Source organism: Procambarus clarkii, chromosome 10, assembly GCF_040958095.1.
Source record: "Procambarus clarkii isolate CNS0578487 chromosome 10, FALCON_Pclarkii_2.0, whole genome shotgun sequence".
Taxonomy (NCBI): Eukaryota; Metazoa; Arthropoda; class Malacostraca; order Decapoda; family Cambaridae; genus Procambarus; species Procambarus clarkii.
The window spans coordinates 8,926,747-8,950,597 of NC_091159.1; the positions used below are offsets into that span (position 1 = coordinate 8,926,747).

General features: G+C 39.7%; 2 protein-coding genes across 3 annotated transcripts in view; one reads left to right on the forward strand and one right to left on the reverse strand.

Moving 5' to 3' along the window:
* Positions 1–216: 216 nt before the first annotated feature.
* Positions 217–23,851, reverse strand: part of LOC123747281 (acid phosphatase type 7) — a 69,507-nt gene continuing 45,872 nt past the window's right edge. The window contains exons 8-11 of the mRNA XM_045729361.2: positions 9,491–9,633; positions 7,489–7,629; positions 4,279–4,447; positions 217–3,340 (exon numbers count right to left, since the gene is read on the reverse strand). Coding sequence (XP_045585317.2) covers positions 3,260–3,340; positions 4,279–4,447; positions 7,489–7,629; positions 9,491–9,633 — 534 coding nt within the window. The 3' untranslated portion in view covers positions 217–3,259. The remainder of the gene's footprint in view (positions 3,341–4,278; positions 4,448–7,488; positions 7,630–9,490; positions 9,634–23,851) is intronic.
* The window catches only part of LOC123747288 (uncharacterized), a 31,959-nt gene continuing 19,942 nt past the window's right edge, over positions 11,835–23,851 (forward strand). For both annotated transcript variants that reach the window (XM_045729373.2, XM_045729385.2), the window contains exons 1-2: positions 11,835–12,136; positions 16,539–16,850. In XM_045729373.2, the coding sequence (XP_045585329.1) occupies positions 11,963–12,136; positions 16,539–16,850 (486 nt within the window). In that variant the 5' untranslated portion in view covers positions 11,835–11,962. The remainder of the gene's footprint in view (positions 12,137–16,538; positions 16,851–23,851) is intronic.

Below are 23,851 nucleotides of genomic sequence, written 5' to 3' on the forward strand. Positions count from 1 at the left end.
CACTTGCGTTTCAACTTTAGCCAACACCTATGTTGACTTCAATGCTACATAAGCAGGATGAGCTGCCAATCACCGGGAAGCAGCCAAGTCACGTAAATACAGAGACCTTGAGCACCACTACAATTTTGTCCCCATTGCCTCAGAGACACTTGGTGCCTGGGGTAAAAGTGCTGCTAGCTTTTTGAAGGAGTTGGGGTCTAAGCTAATCGAAACAACTGAGGGATAATGTTTATTAACAAGCTAATTATGCAGTAGTAGTATTCTACAATAGGCTAATACAATTGTTGGATAAAGCCATCGAAAGTATTTAAGAAAATACAACAATACAGTTTTCTAATTATCAGTGTATATTTGTAACATAATTGTACATACATGCAGTTCAACTGAAAGAAGTTTTTATATCAAAATTTACACTTTGTGTAAAATATCTGAATACTGTTTATAAAGATCAATATACAGTAATACTGTGCAAGCCAGTATTTAAAAATAATAAAGCACATTTTCATAACATCTAAATATACTATCTGGATCTAACTTTTGTATTATGTAATACTAGCTGTGTGATTGCAATGTTATTTGATAATACATCATATTTACATAAGTATTATATAAAGTTCCAAAATTTTCAGCAAATAATAATCAACAAACTTTATTAAATAATAGTTTAGTTCATTTATTATGCACCTCATACCCATCTTGTGGGATAATATAACATTAATTTTGGACTCTACTCTTAATGCATAAGCTTATAAAGGCATCTACTGTACTTGTGGATAAAGAGTTTATAAGTACAGTACGAAGTACCGAAACACAATATTCCACTGAAACCAAACAGTGTACAATAGTGCAATAAATGGTAAAGAGTACTACGTACCAAACACAAAGCTTGGTACATAGTATGTGCACTATATGTACAGTATATCCACCTGCACAGTATGCTGTATGTACATCAACTTCACAGTATACTTTCTGTATACCCAATACATGTGCAGTATTTGTATAATGTATATTCACTTTGCAGAATACTTTATGTATATTCATTGAACAGTACACTTTCTGTATATCCACTTCCCAGAATGCTTTATGTAAATACACTGTGCAGTGTACACCCCACAACCAACCAACACCACAACCCACCAACACCATACAACCAACCAACACCACAACCCACCAACACCCCACAACCAACCAACACCACAACCCACCAACACCATACAACCAACCAACACCACAACCCACCAACACCCCACAACCAACCAACACCACAACCCACCAACACCCCACAACCAACCAACACCACAACCCACCAACACCATACAACCAACCAACACCACACAACCCACCAACACCATGCAACCCACCAACACCATGCATCCCCCTAACACCACACAACCTACCAACACCACACAACCCACCAACACCACACAACCCACCAACACCACACAACCCACCAACACCACACAACCCACCAACACCACACAACCCACCAACACCACACAACACCACACAACCCACCAACACCACACAACACCACACAAACCACCAACACCACACAACCCACCAACACCACACAACACCACACAAACCACCAACACCACACAACCCACCAACACCACACAACCCACCAACACCACACAACCCACCAACACCACACAAACCACCAACACCACACAACCAACCAATGCACTGCACAGGAATACACTGTACAGTGTATTCCTGTAACACATCCTGCCCTCTTCTTTTATTAAGAAGCTTTAAACAAATGCAAAAATCTTAGCTACAAGCCTATTGGAAAACAAATTTAATGGAACTTTAAACGTAATGGAAACTGTCAGCGTGAGAGATGGTGTGCACGATAATATAGTAAAAGAAACTGTAAAATGTATTTATTTTGTAGTTTTCCTTCCTGCCCGTGATTGAAATATTAATTTTAATATTTACAAATCAATGTTAATATTTGGTATTGAAAGTACTGTACTGTATATTTGACATGCACATATTCATTTATAATTAGGCAGTAATGTGCAGTACAATGTAATATAATCATACATTGTTGGAGTACAAAGAATGTTTACAAATTAAATACTGGCTTAATGCTAAAAATACATACAAGTTTAAAAATTAAAGCAAAACTTTGCTTAAATTTAGTAAACAGAAATAAGGAAGAGAACTGAGGAGGTAAATTTTTTTCAAAAGATACAGTAGTCATAAGTTAAAAATAAAATGATGAAAGATTTAGGGATGGAAAAGAAGGGAAGAAAGAGAAGATGGTAAGGAAGAACAACTGAAAATTTTTATATTTAAAACTTAAAACCCAAAGAAGTTTTATTAAAAACAAGAGGTACTCATGTCTTACTACTTTGTAGTGTAGACAAAACGAACACCAGTCACAACCATCAGCTGCAGCTGCTACACTACTCACTTTAACTACAAATGCCCGAAACCCAAAACGCTTTGCGTAATAGTGGCTTTAGGCATTGTATGTACTAGCTCTATCTATAAAGCCAACAAACTTTGTAAAATCTCCTTATGTATGTACCTTTGCCTAAATAAAAATTATTATTATTATTAAATATAATATTTGAATTAGCCTTACAAATTCCTTGATAAAAGTATACCATTATGGTCATTGGCAAACAAACACTGCAGCTCATATTTCCAGCATCACACAAAGGCACTCATAATCAAGACTGATACATTTTATATCAAGCTCATATTTAACCAACATGGAATGTTACTATAAAAAGAACTGTATCTGAATAGAATTAATGAATTTCATATGTAGCAATTTTTTTATAAATATAGTTTTGAAGACAGCTATGCAAAGTATTGACAATAACTCTTCATCTGATGATATATAAAAATCTTAATAATTTTTATGACAATAATATATAACAAAAATTAACCAAAGGTGCTATTTGCAAATACTGTATCATAGATTGAATCATTTCAATATTGAAGACAACTGTATAATTAAGAAACATTCAGTTAGATTTAAAATTTAACAATGAATTGCAAGCTCTTACATAATTGCTACTTAGGAGAGAGGGAGGAGTTATGATACCTGGATCTCAACTTATGAAGACAGTGGGAATGTAATAGATGAAGGAGAGTACATGTTCATAATTGTATGTTTTTCACACAGAACATAACAGAAAACCAATCTTTGACAATGGAGTCATGAACAAGGCAACTAGATATGACAGCCATCAGGTGACTACTTGATCATCAACAAGCAAAGCAAGAGCTAATGTGATGTCTAAATATCCTCTTCTCGAATCTTCTTATATGACTCGTGCCTCTCTCTCACCAACCACACACTGTCGATTATTTTCCCATTCTGGAAGATAAAGACACCATTAAAATACTGTATCTGTTAAACTTAATGCTTGAATAAAATATATATATCAAATCTTTACACATGGAAAAAATATGAAGGCCTACTTATGTAGTGTTTAGTTTGCTCTTGTGGAAACGTCCGTCCCACGATACGCCACTGCATGTGGGATTATCTTATATTATCTATTATCTTATACAGTATAGCCATATGCATATAGTTGTAATGGCTTAGAACTTTCTTTTGATAGTTCCCTTCCCCTTTTCTTATATTGGTCCACACTAAAGCCCTAAAAACACCATAAATGCTTGGGAATTCCTCACCGATTACTGAATAGCATAGAAGGATCTACAATCATATAATAAATACAGGAGGGTGGTGTAATAGCCACAGCTATAAGGCCCTGGGTTATTCCCATGGGAGGCCAAGAGTATTTGGGCAATATTTTTTATAACTGATGCCTCTGTTCACATTGCAGTAAATAGGTAACCGTGAGTTGGGCAATTGTTGTAGGTTGCTGCCTATGGAAGGTAATTTGTTGGCCTAGGGGGACCTCGATAAGAGTAAAAGGCTCCCTATCCTCAGCTAAGTACATTCATAATCAGTGTGTATCAACGATAAATTCTAAAAACTCTTTATTGATTAATGTAATACACGAATTTTTATCAGTTTATTTGTGATGAGCCTGTGATCGGATGTGCAGCGTGCAGAATAATATATTGCCATACTAACCTATGATAGTTCTGAATGGTAAACTAGGTTAATTAACAGTAATATGACTTGCAGTTACTATACAACATTATACAAGCAAATTTAATTAAATGTTTCTAGCATAGGCTACATAAGACCATGAGCAGGAGTGATTGGATATAAATAATAGCTGCTTCATAGATTCAGTCATATATAATTAAACATACAAGTTCATATAAAATTATAACTACCTGATCATCAGACACCTGCTCCCAATAGAGATGAGTAGTGTTGAAAACCTTGAGGCGGGTGTAGCCATAATCAATGGCACGGAAGGCTGACCACTCAGGCTGATCTGGCATGAAGTGGTCATGGATCTCATCACAGCCTGCTGATCCTGTTGTGAAGTGTACTGGTGCCCTGGCAAGGATCATATAGCAAAACTGTGATTAATACCAACCACTGTTTTAACTAATTAAAATTATGTTACTTTTAATGCCCTTTGAGGGCATTATGCAAGAGGGACCTGAAAGCCATGGACGTCGATCTTGCTATGTGGGAGACACTGGCTGCAGACCGTTCAGCCTGGGGGCAGTCTGTTCAAAGAGGTCTCTCCAAGTTCGAGGAGTCACTTGCCAAGAAATCGGAGGCAAAGAGACAGAGAAGGAAAGCCGGTAGCCAGGAAGACAGACCAGAATCTGACTTCGTTTGTGCTCAGTGTGGGATGGACTGTCACTCTGGGATTGGCCTCATCAGTCACACCAGACGCTGCACCACGATTGACAACCAGGACGCAACTCCATAGTCTCCCGAGACTGAAGGATGCCTACTTTAATGCCCTTTCTCTATTCCCTGTCGATGATAGGGATACCACCAAAAATGTAATAAATTTAGTTTTAAACTAGAACCACATTGAATATACTGTATATAAGTATATTTTGATGCGCAATGAATGGACAATAAATAAAAAATAACAATAATTTATATTTTAAAAGTATTCAATGATGGCAGTTACAATTAACGCACATAACTGTCTACAGATACAGTAGTGCGTTAGTGAAACAATTTTTTTCTGGAAACCCTAGTCTTAAAGCTAATTCAGACTGATGGCACTATATTCCTTATGCTGTGTAGATACTTCTTTATCTCTCTTTTAAACTGGTCTTACAGTTTTCTATTGTATTTAGGCTATTCTATAATTGGAGATGCATTCCAAGACGTTACATATCAGTGATATCCCGAGATTTAATTGCTTACCACAACCCCTGCAATGACAAAATAAATTTACCTGGATTTACCCGAGGACTATTTACTATAATTTATTCCTAGTTTAGTTTAGTTCATTTATTATGCACCCCATACCCATCTTGTGGGCGGTAGTGAAAAGGGTTATAGAGGCACATAATGGGCTCAGGGACTGAACCCCACAATTCATTTAGCTAAGCAAGTTACAATCTTGATGAGCTAGTTACAAAATTCAGTATAAGTCGTCACATCATCAATGGGTTCGAGTTCGACCACAAGTACAGTTTCTAAATTCAGCAACTGACATATGTGGAGAGCTAGTGTCACAACTGATATGTTTGTCCTGCACACCGCCCCCAATCCAGTGGGCGGCGGTGGATAGGTTACAATCACTTAGTTACTACCTACAGTTAGCAAACTGGGGATATTTGGCTAAAATTTCTGGTAGCAGATCATTTATAATTATATATTTACACATCGTTGGAACATTAATTATAGAATTGTCTCTGAATTCACGTGTCTTTTTGCACTCCATCACATAGTGACGGAGGGTGTGCGAATAATTTTGTTGACAGTTTACATTTGGTCAGGTCTACATCAGCAGATAATGAGAATTCCCAGAAATACTTGTAACCAAGTCTAAGCCGAGCAGGAGTAACATCTAGAAGTCTGCTGATTTTATTGGATGATCCATAGATGTGTGGCTCCTCTTGCATGATAGTTGCCTCAACTGGGACTGGAAGCCAGCAGCTTATCAAGGCTGACACTTAACTGAAACATTTTCAAATAAATGTGTCTTTTGCTAATTATCTTTGTTTACCCAACTGTTGACAGTTTGCTTTCCTTTTCATAAAATTAGAAGTGTCATAAATACAGTACAATTCGCCTCGCAGTCATCGTGGCTTCGCGACCCCGCACTTCGCGAGCGCTGTCCTGGGTTGGTATCCTGGCCAGGAAGGATTGACTAGGTGCCAATCCTTAACTGTATGCCTCTGTTCACCCAGCAGGTACCTGGTTGTTAAACAATTTAACAAGTTGTATTCCAGGGAAAATTTAGATTAAGGACCGGCCCGAAACGCTATGCATGCTAGTGGCTTTACAAAAGTGTAAGAACTCTTGTATATATAAATAAATACATGAAATAAATTTGAGAACATTGTGTCAGTATCAGAGGTCCACAACTCTCCAACATGTTACCACCAAATACACTCTAAAATAATATTGCTGAATCAAATATAGACACTTCAAGAATAAACTTAAGGATCCTGGTTATATGAGCTTATAGCCTGCAAGCAACAACAAGTCTCTTTGATCAGCAGTCACCAGTCTTACAAAAGAAGCTACCCGAACTTCAAAGATGTTAAAAGACTATCAAACATCCTTTAACACTGGAAAATAAAGGTCTTATACAGTATATGGGACACAACTATACACATCACAGCTACTATATTACACTGCAACTTTACAATATGAAAGCTGCTCAGGAAGTTTGAGCTGTAGTAACAAAACAAAAACAACAAAAAAAGAAACTTGTGGGAGTCACATTCACTACCGCAACAGACCCCAATGGAGACCTCGCCTATACAAAAAAAATCATTATCTCATTTGAGAAAGTTCCAAAGAGAGCAACGTATATCCTAACCAAGTCAACTGTCATGACAAGAGAGGCTGAGGCACTCGTAACAAGCAACATTGCAAGAGAGCAACGTATGAGGCACTCATAATTAGCAACATTGCAAAGAGAGCAACGTATGAGGCACTCATAACTAGCAACATTGCAAGAGAGCAACGTATGAGGCACTCATAACTAGCAACATTGCAAGAGAGCAACGTATGAGGCACTCATAACTAGCAACATTGCAAGAGAGTAACGTATGAAGGACTCATAACTAGCAACATTGCAAGAGAGCAACGTATGAGGCACTCATAACTAGCAACATTGCAAGAGAGCAACGTATGAGGCACTCATAACTAGCAACATTGCAAAGAGAGCAACGTATGAGGCACTCATAACTAGCAACATTGCAAAGAGAGCAACGTATGAGGCACTCATAACTAGCAACATTGCAAAGAGAGCAACGTATGAGGCACTCATAACTAGCAACATTGCAAATAAGATATGAGAAGGCTGATCTCATTATTTCATTGAGTTTAAATACTGTATTGTATTATGTAACATCCTTGATCCTTTCATACAACTAAATAGATTAACTTACCTGGCATTAGTGTAAGGTTCAGATAGTGATCCATTCAAGACAGTATAGTTGAAAATTGGCCATAACCTCTCATAAGAGTGCTCATGTGCCCAGACTGCCAAGTCTACACCATATTTATCAAGAATTTCCTCCATTGCATACCTGTGAAGGGTTACAAAATAAAACATTAACAAGATGTTATGTAGGACACAGGAGGGATGCTGCTGTCACTGTACCATCCATCTCATCTGAAGCATGGTAGAGTACCTGGGCAATGACTTCGGCCAAATATTTGACAGTATGCTGGGTCGCTGAAACCAAATTGTGATATTAAAACAAATTAATTATAACATTATTACAGTACGTATTATAAGGGAAGGGAAGGGAACTATCAGGGGGAAAGCGCGAAGCCATTACGACTATATAGCACTGGGAAGGGGTCAGGATAAGGATTTGGGATGGAACGGGGGAAAGGAATGGTGCCCAACTACTTGTGGACGGTCGGGGATTGAACGCCGACCTGCATGACGCGAGACCGTCGCTCTACCGACCAGTCCAAGTGGTTGGGCTACGTATTATAAATAATTCATGATCTGAGGTATTTTGATGAATTATTAAAAGGACATCATTTTATACCAGCCTCTGTTGTGAGGTGGTGTGGTCCCTGCCCCGGTCTAAAGCAGAATGGATTGCACCATTTGGTTGTTAAATTAAAATCAATCTTTCCCTATATACAATTATATTTATGATTATTTGAATGATTTTGTAAGGAGTGTGGTTTATTGTGCCTCCGTATTTTTATGCTGGAGAAAGCAAATAAGATTAATCTTGTGATTAATTATTGTTGTTGCAATTGTTGGGCGTTGTAATTGTTGCAATGCAAGGGCGTGATCCAATTGTTTCCCATTCTTACTATACCCTGTACTGCATCTATATGTTGCTGCTCCATTTTGTGTGATAACCTCCATTTTGTGTGATAACCTCCATTTTGTGTGATAACCTCCATTTTGTGTGATAACCTCCATTTTGTGTGATAACCTCCATTTTGTGTGATAACCTCCATTTTGTGTGATAACCTCCATTTTGTGTATGATAACCTCCATTTTGTGAATGATAACCTCCATTTTGTGTATGATAACCTCCATTTTGTGAATGATAACCTCCATTTTGTGAATGATAACCTTCATTTTGTGTATGATAACCTCTATTTTGTGTATGATAACCTCCATTTTGTGAATGATAACCTCCATTTTGTGTATGATAACCTCCATTTTGTGTATGATAACCTCCATTTTGTGAATGATAACCTCCATTTTGTGAATGATAACCTCCATTTTGTGTATGATAACCTCCATTTTGTGAATGATAACCTCCATTTTGTGAATGATAACCTCCATTTTGTGTATGATAACCTCCATTTTGTGTATGATAACCTCTATTTTGTGTATGATAACCTCCATTTTGTGAATGATAACCTCCATTTTGTGAATGATAACCTCCATTTTGTGTATGATAACCTCCATTTTGTGAATGATAACCTCCATTTTGTGAATGATAACCTCCATTTTGTGTATGATAACCTCCATTTTGTGAATGATAACCTCCATTTTGTGAATGATAACCTCCATTTTGTGTATGATAACCTCCATTTTGTGAATGATAACCTCCATTTTGTGTATGATACAGGATCTGAACCAAAGTCATGCAAATTTATCTCCCTAAATTAAGCTCTCACGTGGAAATAGGAAACGAACAATACGATATTAAATGGGGGTTAAAACATGCTACTGTAGTGGTTAAACTCCATAAGCCCAGAGGATATACCTGTAATATAACAACTACATACATTAAAGTGTAAAATTAAATAAAAAAAATAATTGCATCCTTCAATTACTGTACTGTATTTAAAACCTAGTGAGATATCCTATTACTGTATTTATAGTACAGTACAGTATTTAGAAAAACTGTATCAAAATACATTACAATTCATCCAGCATGAACTAGATTAACGTACAGTACTTACGTGTGCACAAGTGGCAGGCCAACACGAGTGAGGCAATTCACTTTGGTACAGTCATCATGATCATTGTTAGAGCAGTACATAGGACGGTGACCAAACACTATGATCCAAGGACGTGTTGCACGGACTTCAGGTTTAGTTGCCTCCTGTAGAAAATATTATTAACCCTTCCATAAGTACATTTAAATATACTATCCCATAAGATTTTTTTTAAAGAGACTTGGCAAATGTTAAATCATACATATTTTTTCAAATGAAAATACACATACAAAAATAAAATATTCTAAAAAGTACATTTTACCTTTGTACCAACCATGCAGGCAGGTGTCTGGGCATAAGGGCAATACCCACTAAATGTGTTGCCATTCAATCTAAAATGCTATGCATGTTAATTGTTTTGCAAAAATGTACCACTCTAGTACAAGGTACATACATCAATGTATGTACCTTCACAACCCATCGTACCTTCTTGTATATAAATAAATAAGTAAATAACCTGTATACATACTGTACAGATCTTGACTACTGACACTTTAGCACTTATTAAAAGTAACTGAAATGGTCTCCTAATACAGTATAAATAATAGGGATTATATTTTCACAAGTGGACAACTTAGTACAGCAATAATTTAAAAAAGCCACTAAGCCGGGAAGATTATGCAGCACCAACTGTGTTGCCGAATATTCAAAAGGCACTAAATATCATTCAGGATGCCAATACAAGAACAAGAAGGCATGAGGCGAGCGACATCACAAGGTATTAGATTCAGCAATTCAGACAATAAGGAGCAGCAGGGCATCATTCCATTAAGTGCCCATGGGTGAAGCGCACGTGGTCAATATATGCAGCCTAGTCAGAGCTGTTCTCGCCCCATATTATGGTAGTAAGAAGAGGTTCATGCAGATAGACCTTTATGATTGTATACTAAAGTTCAACCCAAGTAAATATAGGGTAATGAAACTAGGCGGAGGAAATAGGGGGCGAGACACTAGATACCGAATGAAAGATGAAGTCCTTCATGAAACGGACATAGAGAAAGATCTAGGAGATCAAGTTCAAGTTCAAGTATGTTTATTGAGATAAGAAAGAAATACATCTTAAAGGGATAGAGTAGCTTAGGCTATTTCTACCCCCCTCTCTAGGAGATATCACGCCAAACCTGTCTTCTGAAGTGCATATCAAAAGAGTAACATCAGCGGTGTATGTGAGGCTGGCTAACATCAGAACCACCTTCAGAAACCTGTGTAAGGAATCTTTCAGAACGTTGTATACAGTACTACATATGTAAGACCAATCCTGGAGTATGCGGCTCCAGCATGAAGCCCGGACCTTGTCAAGCACAGGACTAAGCTAAGACTATTACTTGCTTAGCTAAATGAATTGTGGGGCTCAGTCCCTGAGCCCATTATGTGCCTCTGTAACCCTTTCCACTACCGCCCACAAGGTGGGTATGGGGTGTATAATAAATTAACTAAACTAAACTAACTAAACTCCTGAGTACCTACTTACTGCTAGGTATAAGGAGGCATTAGATGAAAGGAAATGTGTCCAACCATTTCTGTCCAGCCAGGGTTTAGAACCCCGGCGGGGATTCATTGCACAATCGGGCTGCGGAATTCTCGATTGTGCGTCGAGGATACGAACACAGGTCCAAAGCGCTCGCGAAGCACCAGGCGAGTGATTAACGGGAAGTAAATGAGAATGGGAAGACGGGACACCACGAGCGTAGCTCTCATTCTGTAACTACACTTAGGTAATTACACTTTTTTTTTAGATATATACAAGAGTTGTTACATTCTTGTACAGCCACTAGTACGCGTAGCGTTTCGGGCAGGTCCCTGGAATACGATCCCCGCCGCGAAGAATCGTTGTTACAACCAAGTACCCATTTTACTGTTGAGTTAAACAGAGGCTACAGTTAAGGATTTGCGCAAATCAGGGCGTAATTACTTAGGTAATTACCACTGCACCACGGGGAATGCTATTCAGCAACATATAAGTACATTGAATGTTGAGGCGGGATCAAAGAGCCGAAGCTCAACCTCTGTAATTTCAATTAGGTTAGATTCACCTCAGGAAGCATAAAGACAAATTAACAAAAAAATGTCCTGAAGTAGGCAACGAGTATACTTAGATGAGTACAAAGAGCTTCCTTCATGACGTAGTCATCTCTGACGTCACATTTCTAGCAACCATAAAAAATCGTATCATAAGAATGCCATCAAATAATTTATTTACATGTAAACTTAATAAACATGGAATATATAATACACTATGCAATATACATATATATGTAATATACAATATGAATTTGTGAACAAATTAAGAACCAACAGCCTTGCTATAAATGTAAACAAACATCTGTTCGTCTGTTCAAAAGTCAGAATACTGTAGAGGAAGAACTTTAAAGCAGTTGCACGCAAAATTAAACAAATACAATTGAAACAGCAGCAACACAAAAAAGTAATGTAAAGATGGAGGAAAAGGCAAGCAAGAGAAAGTCTATCTTAAAAGGTCAAAGTGAGAGAACTGAGACGAAGAAGCGGTTATCGTTTGCCAGCAGCGCGGACTTTTCCCAGACCTCGCCTGACAGTCCAGTAGTAGGAACCCGCCGTCATCCAGCTGACATTGTTCCCACCAACATCAAGGTTGTAGTCCCAAAAATTCCATGGGCTTTAAGTATAAGAATGACATTTTACTGAATCCGAAATTTGTGTTAGAGAATGCGATTTAATTTATCTCGGGAACAGGAAGCCTGTCTATATATAACGTATGTACCGGGTCCGTCTAATTACCGCAAGCTACACAAGCTTCACAAAGCTTCCTGGCAATACGTTAGTAATGAATAAATATGATAGGTTAGGCTGACTTAACCTAACCTAACCTAACCTAATTTAACCAAACCTAACCTAACCTAACCGATGCTTGGATCGACAACTTGATTTGGCGTCACCAGCTCTTTATTTTCGTCTAATTTTTTTATAAAAAGATACTTTTTCAGATTAAAATTGTTTTTTCGTGTTGTACATTCAGCACCAACATTTTAATGAGTAAATATATCACATTTATTCATTACTAACGTATTGCCAGGAAGCTTTGTGAAGCGTGTGTAGCTTGTGGTAGCTTGCGGTAATTAGACGGACCGTATGTACCTCCCATTAGGTTTATATCACGGTCCCTCCCAAGGACCAAAAACGAACTACTGACCCCAGAATGCAACCCGATAATTGCTAAATTCCCAGGTACCTGTTTACTGCTAGGTGAACAATGGGGAATGGTATGAAACAAAATGTGCCCAACTATTTCTGTCCCACCTAGGAATTGAAGCTGAGATCCCCCAGTTGTGAGTCAAGAATGAAGCCAAACTGCACTATGAGACTCTATATGGGCCTCGACATATTTAGAACAATTTTATGACAAGTTTCATTTTTTTCATGGCCTTAAAATTAAACTCGCTTAAAGGCACCAAATTTATTCAGTGAAGTAACAGTAAGAAAACGTAGGAGCATTTCTTAAATTTAATCCTGGGAGATCATGCGAGATGCCAGAGATGTTTGGTTAATCACAGTACGATATGGTATGTGGGGGCACAGCACTATTTGCTGACAGTATAAGATAATGTATATTTGTTGATTTCTGTATATAGATACTGGTGCTGTAATCATTGATGTAAATAATTAATCTCTGTGATTAGATATATGTAACTCTATCTTAACTACCTACTAAAAGTGAATAAGGCCCAAAAATAATGACATTTCTTTGTTATGTGGGAGTAGACTAATAATGTGTATGTTTGCCTTGGTATTGATACAGTTTTGTATTTCACATAAAGTGCAAACCATTTGAATATTAATTGTAGTGTTATCACATAGATATGGTCCAAAGATAATGTAATATCATTTGAAGAGTGCTAATGTACATATTCTGCATACCATTACTATATATTTTCATTGTCTATCCTAATTAACTTCATCTAGCCAAACCCAATATATCTTAGACAAAACTATTGGTTTGAATTTGAAACAAAAGTTCTGATGAATGTATATGTTTTTGCAAAAAAAAAAAAAAAAAGTTAGGTTCACTAAACTGTGAGATTGAACTTGCTCCAAAAGCTAACATAATCATATTCACTTAGCAGAGATAGCCAGTTTCTGTAGTCTGGTCTGGTAGGCTATGACTATGTAAAACATTTATGCTAAACTATTTGCAGTACTTTTCAAACACATCATGCTACCTTGCATGTTAGTATTAGACCTTAACAGTCATTAGATCCTGAGGAAATAAGTTCCTAAATGTGGGTCTCCAGACACATGGGGAAAAAGTGATAAAAAAGTCTCCAAACAATATGAAAATGTCAATAGTACTTACCTTGCTATCATGTCTTATAATGTTAGATCTTAATACAGTACTTGGTGATATTTAAGGAATGAGTTGCCAAACGTAAGATAGCTGTCACCTGGAGAAAAATTATATAATAACAAACAGACAGTATGGTTTTCAATCTGGAAGATCTTGTGTAATGAATTTACTCAGTTTCTATGATAGAGCCACAGAGATTTTACAGGAAAGAGATGATCGGGTTGACTGCATCTATTTGAACCTAAAAAAGGCTTTTGACAGAATTCCACATAAGAGGTTGTTCTGGAAACTGGAACATATTGGAGGAGTGACAGGTAGGCTTCTAACATGGATGAAAAATGTTCTGACAGAAAAATGAGGGCAATAATCAGAGGCAATGTATCCGACTGAAGAAATGACAAGAGCAGAGTACCACAGGCTTCAGTTCTTGCACCGGTAATATTCATTGTCTACATAATCAACCAAATGGAATACAGAATTATATGATCATGTTTGCTGATGATGCTAAGATACTAGGGAAGATAAGAAACTTAGATGATTGTCATGCCCTTCATGAAGACCTGGACAAAATAGGTGTATGGAGCACCACTTGGCAAATGGAATTTAATGTGAATAAATGCCATGTTATAGAATGTAAAATAGAACATAGACCTCACAAAACCTACAAATTATGTGAGAAATCTTTAAAAAATTCTGATAAAGATCTAGAGATAGTTCTAGATAAAAAAAACTATCACCTGAGGACCACATAAAGAATATCATGCGAGGAGTCAATATTTTCCAATTTCCAATTTTTTTATTTACATTTTCTAATTTTAGAATTGCTTTTAAATACAGAGATAGTGAAATACTAAAGAAATTGTTCATGAGCTTTGTTAGACCATAGTTGGAATATGCAGCGGTTGTATGGTGCCAATATCTTAAGCAATCAACAAACTGGAAAATGTGCAAAGACATACAACTAAATGGCTCCTGGAACTGAAGGAAAAGAGCTACGAGGACAAGTTAGAGGCAATATACTAAAACTAGAAGATAGAAGAAAAAGAGGCGATATAATCACTACATACCAAATAGTGATGGGACTCTATGAAATTGATAGAGAAGAATTCCTGAGACTTGGAACTTCAAGAACAAGAAGTCAGATTTAAACTAACTAAACAAAGCTGCCGAAGAAATACAAGAAAATTCACTTTCGCAAACAGTGGTAGATGGAACAAGTTCGGTGAGAAGGTGGGGGAGGCCAAAACCATCAGTAGTTTCAAGGCATTATATAATGAAGAGTGCTGGGGAAGACGAGATATCACGAGAATAGCTCTCATCCTGTAACTACACATAGGCAATTACCCATCTAAAAGCCCCCCCAAATACTAGTCTCCAGACATCGACGAGGCCGAATATCCCAGACGAAGATGTGTTATTTGAGAAGTGTTGCCTAATAGTATTGAAATAATGGAGATTATTATATAGTACATAATATACTGTACATGAACAAATCCACAAGGGCCATGATGAGGGTTCAAACCCTTATCACGGCCCTTGTGGATTTGTTCGTTTGATATATCACACTATTGTGATTTCTGTGTGTATACTGTACATGTTTATGCTGGTAACATTTCCTTATAAATAGGTGACATGTCTTGCAATCTAGAGACCTGTAGTAAGGTGTCTGTTAACTTAGTTTTGATTTTTTTTTTAATATCTGGGTATATAATAGACTCATGTAGAGTACATTATAGTGTTGTTATATTGAACACCCTGCCTTATTTCAGTTCAAACCATTAATTTGTTAAGTGTCCCGGTAATACAGTCAGGTTCGTTCTCGATTCACAATCAAGAATTCTGGATTTGAATCCTGGGCAGGAAAGAAATGGTTGGACACATTTCTTATCACCTAATGCCCTTGTCCACCTAACAGTAAAGAGGTACCCAGGAAGTGGACAGCTTGTTGTGGAGTTGCATCCTGGGGATACCTGCTTGATGGGGTTCTGGGAGTTCTACTTCCCAAGCCCGATCCGAGGCCAGGCTCGACTTGTGAGAGCTTGGTCCACCAGGCTGTTGCTTGGCACGGCCTGCAGGCCCACATACCCACTACAGCCCGGTTGGTCCGGCACTCCTTGGAGAAAACTATCTAGTTTTCTCTTGATAATGTCCACAGTTTCAGGAAGGTTTAGTAATTTGACCCTGGGGGGACCCCTCAATATAAGCCTAACATGTATGGTATGTATAAACTGGCTGCCTGTCTTCCAACACATTGAATTATTTAACTTAATACTGTATAAATTTAACTCTTCTTACCAAGTTTTAATTTGTTCACCCCTTCCCTAACCTAATCCCCACCCCTCTGTCCTCTCACCCTGAACTCTTAGTCCTCCCATCTCTGTTCTGTTGAATATAATTTTATACTGTACAGTATATACTAATTAAATAAATATGAACTAGTACAGTATTATATTGAGTTGAGATTTTAAGATCAGACATAAATAATTCATCTTTCAGCATACATCTGGTTATTTTCTCTTGGTTGATATATTCATACAAACAAAATGAGATAAAATTAGGATTATGCAGTATAGCCATGAGCTTTGGTTGGGAATGAGGAGTCAGTGTTTTACTGATAGGGAAAACATTTTGAATGTCAAATGATTTTAAATATTAAAACTGTTACTTATAAAACATATTTTTCCAAAACAGAGCCAAATCCAAGACCTTGAAGTTACCCCTTTAAAGAAGCACAAAAAGCAGTCTGCAGGCTCTGTTGCTTCACAAAGCCAAGCATCACAATCTAATAGCCAGTTAGATCTTCAGGATTCCTTTGCCATTGCTGTTCCAACCTGCAAGTCTGTCAGACGCACCGCAATGGGATTGTGTTATAGCCCCGAGGAAACATCTGTAGAATTACACACACACCACCAGGAAACTATTCCCTTGAAGGATAATAAAAGAAATAATTTTGTAACTGCTCTTCAAAACACCTATAGAACAAGGCCCACAGCAAATGTTTTGGTAAGAAAATACCTTTGATTGCATTTAGATTTGAGTGTATATTCTTATTACAGTTATTTACAGGTGCTGAATATGTCATATGCAATATGTGCATGGGATGATGTACTTCACACCTACCTGTCATGCCAACATTAAAAGGGGGTTGTAAAGGGGGTTGTATCTTTCACACTAACATATGCATGGTATTACAAATAACCTTCTTACTAATTTATGTATATAATTGTCATTCATGCCAGCATGAACATGGAATCATGTTCCTCATTCCAACATATGAGATTGTCATTTTGTGTATGTGATTATATGCTTCATACTTGTGTTTAGGTTTATGTTCTTCAAACTATCTGAATGAGATGGTCTTTCATACCAGCATATGCAAATGATTTTTATATCTTTCAACATTCACATGGGTTTACATATTTCATACAAAAAAATGGCGGTATAAATATTGTAAGTCTTATGATGTATACAGTTGCCTAAAGAGTTTTACATGGAATATCAGAACATTTCTGCAGGCTACTACATTAGATTTTAATGATATTTTGTTTCATTGATATTAACTTACCTAAGTTTTCTGAGGGGGAACCCCTACGACTTCCTATAGCTTATGGGGCTAATGTATTTTATATTAGATTGGGATATTAGCTATGGAGTTCAGACCTACCAGGGACATGAACTAGAACCTGGCCCCTTTCAGAGAGGTTTTAGGGAGCAGTGGCCCTGGAAACCCCCCCCCCCCCCCCCTGTGGTTGGGGTTTTTTCTTATCTGCCATCGACCGGGGTTAGGCACCAAGAAAGGTAGGCATAACAAAACAAACCCCACATGGTAAGTAACTAACAACAAAAACCGAACAGAGAGGTAGAACTCCCTCAATTGCAAGGAAACAAGCAAACAAGCAAGCGTAACACGCTACTGCTACCCCGCTTGTTCGTGCAGCCCTCCCCTCCCCGAGAGGGGGAGGGGAAGGCCCCGGATCTCACTGCACCGGCTGCATAGCACTTCAGTTCGCAAGCTAATATCAACCGGGACAGACGCTTCTCTAGCCTCAGTTTCCTAGGCGGTGTTTGCCTCCGTGGCGCTCACTTCCGTGTTTTTGTGTTGTGTGGTGGCCAGGTGTTCCTCATCAGCACCGGGGCTGCATGTGCTTAGGGGCTTCCTTCCCTAAGCGCCCTGTGAGTACTGCCCCTGCGTGTCAGGGTTATCTTCCCTGGGGCGTTCGGGACCCATTCCCGTAAGGGTTCTTGCTGCTCAACATTTACCTTGCCCTTGGGGTCAGCTGGGGCTTGGGGCCCTTGTTTGGCCTTGGGTAGGGACTGGTATCGTGCTGGTTGGGGTGTCAAGGTGTTGCACCACCTGCTATCTATGCAGCGACCGATTCCTGTTGCCTCTGGGGACGGTGTACTTTTGCGGGGGTTTTCTTTTCTTGTTATTTTCATTTGCCTGGTGGGGGTCTACCTAGTGTGGCTATAGTTCCACTGGTATTGTTTGGTGGCCCTTTGCTAGGCCCCCATGATTGTACAGGTCGCAGGGGTTTTCAGTGTTGCATATACCCCTTGTTAGCTTGGGTATTAACCGGTTAGCAACTTCTTGCTCGGGATTCCCGTAGCAGTAGCAGTTAATCTACGGGCCCTAGAAAACCCTGTCGAGGCTCGGTGGACCATTGGATGTGTCTTCTGGGTTCCATCCCGTCTTGGGTTCATTGGTTGCTGTGCCCTTGTCTCAGGGTGACAGTCACCACTTTTACCTCCGTCATGCTGCCTGTTAGGTCACTGACACCTTGACCCGGAGTCTTGCGAGTTGTGTTCTCTGCTTGTTCTACAGTACTCTTCTGATGTCCTTACTATTAAGAGTACAGGCGGCATCCATGTTGCATGATCGATTTAGGGTGGTTTCCCAACGTTTTGATTAGGTGGTGTTCACCCCTTTCCCCTCCCTGCCTCCCTCCTGACTGTCTGCGGGTTTCAGGGTTAGAGCTGGGGGTTTAGTTGATGCAGAGACTCGGGCGGCTTCGAGGGCTGCCTCGTTCGAGTTGGGGATGGAGGTTTTCAAGCCTGTTCCTCCTGCCGGGGCTTTTGGGTCTTACCAGCGGCCTTTTCTCTGTTTCCTTTCCCCTGGACACTTCCTTTTCTTTAAAGGCAGAGGGCATGGAGGACGGCTTCTGCCCCGGGGCCTCTGTTGCAGGTTCCCGGGCTGTGGGAAATGCCCGCTTGCAGTTCTGGGGCTGTTTGCCCAGGCAGAAAACTGCCCGGGTTTTCTGCTTCTGGGCAGGATTTTTTGTCCCTCTTGTCTGCTTGCTTCCCACATTTGCTGGAGTGTTTTCAGATCTCTTGCGTTGGTCACGGCTCCTTTGTTCTGGTGGCCATTTTCTTTCTGCGGGTTGCTTCCCCACCTGGCCATCAGGGCGGAGCTGCAGTTTGTTTACCTGTGCCTGGGTGTGCAAGCTCACATTTTGGGGGAGTTTTTCACCTCCTTCAGGGGTTTTATCCTCCTGTTGCCATTTCTTTGCTTTTTCTGGGATGTTCTTCCTTTCTTCTGTTCCTCTGGGAATGCTTGGGTGTTGGTTTTACACCGATTTTTGCATTTTCTGTCTTTTTGGGTCTGGGCCCTGGGTCCCTGTCTGTTTATGCTTGCTCCCACACCTTGTGTCCCTCGGTTTTCGATCCGCTTTGGCCGTTTCACTGGAGGTTTCTATCTTGTTGCTGTGCTTTGAACTTTCTGTGGTGTATTTCCGCCAGCAAATGTGGCAGTTTGGGCTCTCCCAGGTTCGATTCTGGGTTCCTTTGGGTTCTTTGGTTTCGTTCTGGAGGTTTCTTTCTCTTGGGCCCCCTTTGGGGCTTCAGGAGGCTTTTAGTTACCTCGTGTGAGACCCGGTTCTGCATTCTGGGGTTCTGGGGTCTTCCTGGCTTGCAGGCTGCTCTTTTTGGGTTTTGGCACGTGTTGTGGTCGTGCCGGAGCCTTGGTTTTTGTTGTCAAGGGGGGCCTTTTGGTGCAGTTTTTGTGCTCTCGGTGCCTTCTTAGTCTGGCCGGCGCTGTGCTCTTCTTCTGTGAGGAGTAGCACAGGAGGTTTTAGTTTTATGGCACACCACTTCCACTTGCACATAGGCCTCTTCTCAGTGGCCTATGTCTCTAGGCTGCATTCAGTGTTTGTATATTATCGTCTGCAAGTGGATCATGTCTGATGTACCTGCTTGATCTTTACCTTTAGGATCGAGGGTATAGCATGCTCTGATCCTCTAATACTACACTTGCTGGATGAGAGTTTGAAGGATGTACAGCAGTTTTATTACATTCCAGTGACCATTCTTACTGCTTCTGCCATGCAATCTGTTTAGTGAATGATATCTTTCACTGTGAGGTCTGCAATGTGTCGTCATTTAGTCTTCGTTTTGGATGAGACTCCATCTCATGGCTCAGCCTACGAGGCTGTTGCCACTTTATGGGGAGAGTTTTTCCCATATGTGTTGTATGCAGCTTGGTGTTGTTGTGGTTGCCTCAAAATCAGCCTCTTTATCTTTACTTAGGGTTTCTCTCTTTGTTCCAGGCTCATCAGCATCTGAGGGTTTTGGGGTCAGATTGGTGTGTCTTTGTTTGAGGTTGGGTCTTTTCTGGGGGGGTTGCCTCTTCCACATGAAGGTTGTGCTTCATGCCAAAGATCTACTGCCTCCTGCATCTAGGGAAGGGGGTGTTGCAGCTGTGGATCCTTCCATTTGGGGAGACACTTTTCTGTCCTCAGTGTTTGGTGTGGAACATGACTTTGCCCTGGACTCTGTTTCATGAGGCTTCGGATGAGCCCAAGGAGGATCCATGGGGTACCCTTTCAATCCTGATTGGTCTTTGGTTCCTTCTGTAGAGGGGTATTCTTTCAAGGTGGAGGGTTTGTTATACCCTCCTTCAAAGTATGAGATGGATTCCTTGGTTCCTTCTCCCTGTGTTCGCTTCTGGGTTCTATTTGAATCCTTGGCAGTGTACTGTTTGTGGATTTTTTATTTTTTATTTATTTTTTATTTATTTTTATTTTATTATTATTACTAGCTGTACCCGGCCACGCATTGCTGGGGCTCGGCAATGCATGCGTGTTGCTGAGCCACATCAACCCTCTCCCTGTCCTCCCTACCATTCCCCCCCTTCTTCATCCCCTTGTCCTCCCAATCATTCCCCACTCCTCTGTCCTCCCCACCATACCCCTCCCCTGTCCCCTTGTCCTCCCCACCAACCACCACTCCCTCCCATCCACTTGTCCTCCCCACCATTCACCACTCTGTCCTCTCGTCCTTCCCACCATCCCCGACTCCCCCATCCCCTTCCCAACATTCCCCCTCAACCATCCCCTCGTCCTCCCCTCCATCCCCCCCACTCCCCTTTCCCTTCGTTCTCCCCATCATCCCCCTCCCACTCCCATCCCCTCGTCCTCCCCACCATTCCCCACTCCCTCATCCGATGCATTCCCAAATGATTTGATATTCCCATCACTAAAAAATAAGTAGAACAGTTTAAAAAACGAAAAAAATAAAAAAATTAACTACTCATGAAATGAAAGGTATGGTAAAACACACAGCTCAATTGCAACCCAATGTCTCACAAAACAATTAAATCAAAATTAAAATAAATCAAAATATGAAAATTTAATTTACCAATGCAATCGGAAACATTGAAATGGAATCGTAACGTATTTAGTATAGCGTGCAGTTGCCTCTATGTGCAACAGATGGTGCTGTTTTTTTTAAACATGTTTTTACCTGTCACAGCTGTTGCATGTATATAGTAGGTATATAAAAACACATGCGTATTCGAATGGAACATTGTATCAAAATTTCAAAGCAATCAGTGAAGAACTTTCGAAGATTAGCAATTTTGAACAAAAGAACATTTACATTTTTATTTATGTAGATAGATGACCAGTATGGTAAACAACACAGCTCAGTTGCAATGCAATGTCACACAAAATAATTAAATCAAAATTAAAACAAATCGATAATCTATGAAAATTCAGTTCATCAATGCAATCGGAAACATTGAAATGGAATCATAACATATTTAGTCATATAGCATGTGTGGCTTTTACGTGCAACAGATGGCGCTGTTTTTTTTTTTTAAATGTTTTTACCTGTCACGGGTGAGGCATGTATATAGTAGGTCTATAAAAACATGCAAGTATTCGAATGGAATGTTGTGTCAAAATTTCAAAGCAATCAGTAAAGAGGTTTCGGAGATTTCCCTCACATGAAAAACACAGTTTTTAAAAAAACATGTTTTTACCTGTCACAGACGTGACATCTATATAGTTTGTATATAAAAACATGCTTGTATGTGAATGGAACAGTGTGTCAAATTTCAAAGCAATCAGTGAAGAACTTTTGGAGACTAGCGATTTTGAACAAACAAACATTTACATTTTTATCTGTATAGATTATACAGGAACAGACTGATGATTCCTGTTAGAAGACTCAGAGCTTTTCCTTCCCAGAGTTCATGGTAAGTGTTACCATGAACAGTTTACATGGTATAGTCCTCTCCTGTTGTTGGTTGGAATTGGATTCACAGGTCATAGTGCTTTCTCCAGCTTTCACTCCTGTTTGATATCACTCAAGCATCAGGCAGGGGGTGCATCTGTTCAGAGTTCTTCGTGTTGGCCCTTTCATGGTTCACCCCTTTGACAGCATTGTCAGAGGTACATCTGGCTCATTTTGTTCTCAGATGTGTCCCGTGCTGTTAGTCAGGCTTGGAAATTAGGGGGCAATGGGGAAATTGCTGGCAGTCCAACAAAATACAGTACTAGCAGCCTTGAAACCTGGTCAATGTTCCTATCTACACCAGGCTTGTATGGCATTTGGTAGAATGACCTCTCATTGATTCTTCCCTCCTATGGGGATTACTGGCTTCTGTTCTCTGCCCCCTGGTAAGTTCTCTTTGAGTTTTGTTCTTTGTGGTGAGATAACAACAGGGAGCCACCATAGGAGCTCCTTGAAAAACCATTGATGAATGTACAGTAATGAAATTCCTCTCTCTTGTAGGTGGGTTCTTTGACTCTCTCTTTTCCTTTCTGGGGCTTTGATTTTGGTCTTTCCTGGCTCAGTGACTGATGAGTTGGCTGCATGAATCCAGTAGCTGGAAGTGCTGCCACCTGGTGGTGAGCAGTATACAGGGTGAACTGCCTAACTATTGGGTGGATCATTTCGAAATCTCATTTTCTGTGTTGCGTTTACTTTGCAATTATCTATGTTTTGCTCTACTTTTCTGATGGTTTTTTCTTGGTCCAAGTGATCTAGTATCCTCAGTTTCTTGCACTTGTATAGAGGAGCCAGGTTTTGGCTTCTGGTTCCCAGTAGGCTTACAAAGGCTCACAAACACCTGGTATGATTTGGACTGTGTGGAGCTATCCAGGTTGCTGGCAATTGGCAACCCACCAAAGACCCACCAAAAAGGAGAGTTTCATTACTGTATGAGCTTGCTTATCAGGACTAGTTGGGAACGACCCTCCCACCAGATAAGCTGTATTTCTTAGAGTAAAAGTCCAAAAATTAACATGTTTGCAATTTTTTGTACCACAACCAACATAATTTAAATTTCCACACTCACTATAATTAAAAATATACCAGTATGTGTACTGTAATTTAAAATAGAAACTTCAGCTTACCTTATCATAATTTGTCTTGATTGATGCTGCACATCTTTAACTTAACTGCGCCAACCAAGTATTCTTGGTTGGCGGGAAACTGCGCCAACCAAGAAAACTCTTTTTTTATTTTTCCGTGCCCATTCTAAATGTGTGCAAGGATGGTTGAGTATGAAATGGACTCTTAGGACCTCCAGTGAGAGGCAGCCATCTTGGAAAAAATTCCCAGAATGCCCTAGGGCTGCTGGCTGGGTTAGTTCTGAGTGAGCAACCATGGGTGGCGCATGCACCTCTGGGTCCCAAACACCTGTCCGACGCGGTGTTGAAAGATAACGCTCTGTCGGTGAAATTCAAACCTTATTGTTTGAAGAACATAAGGATCATAATATT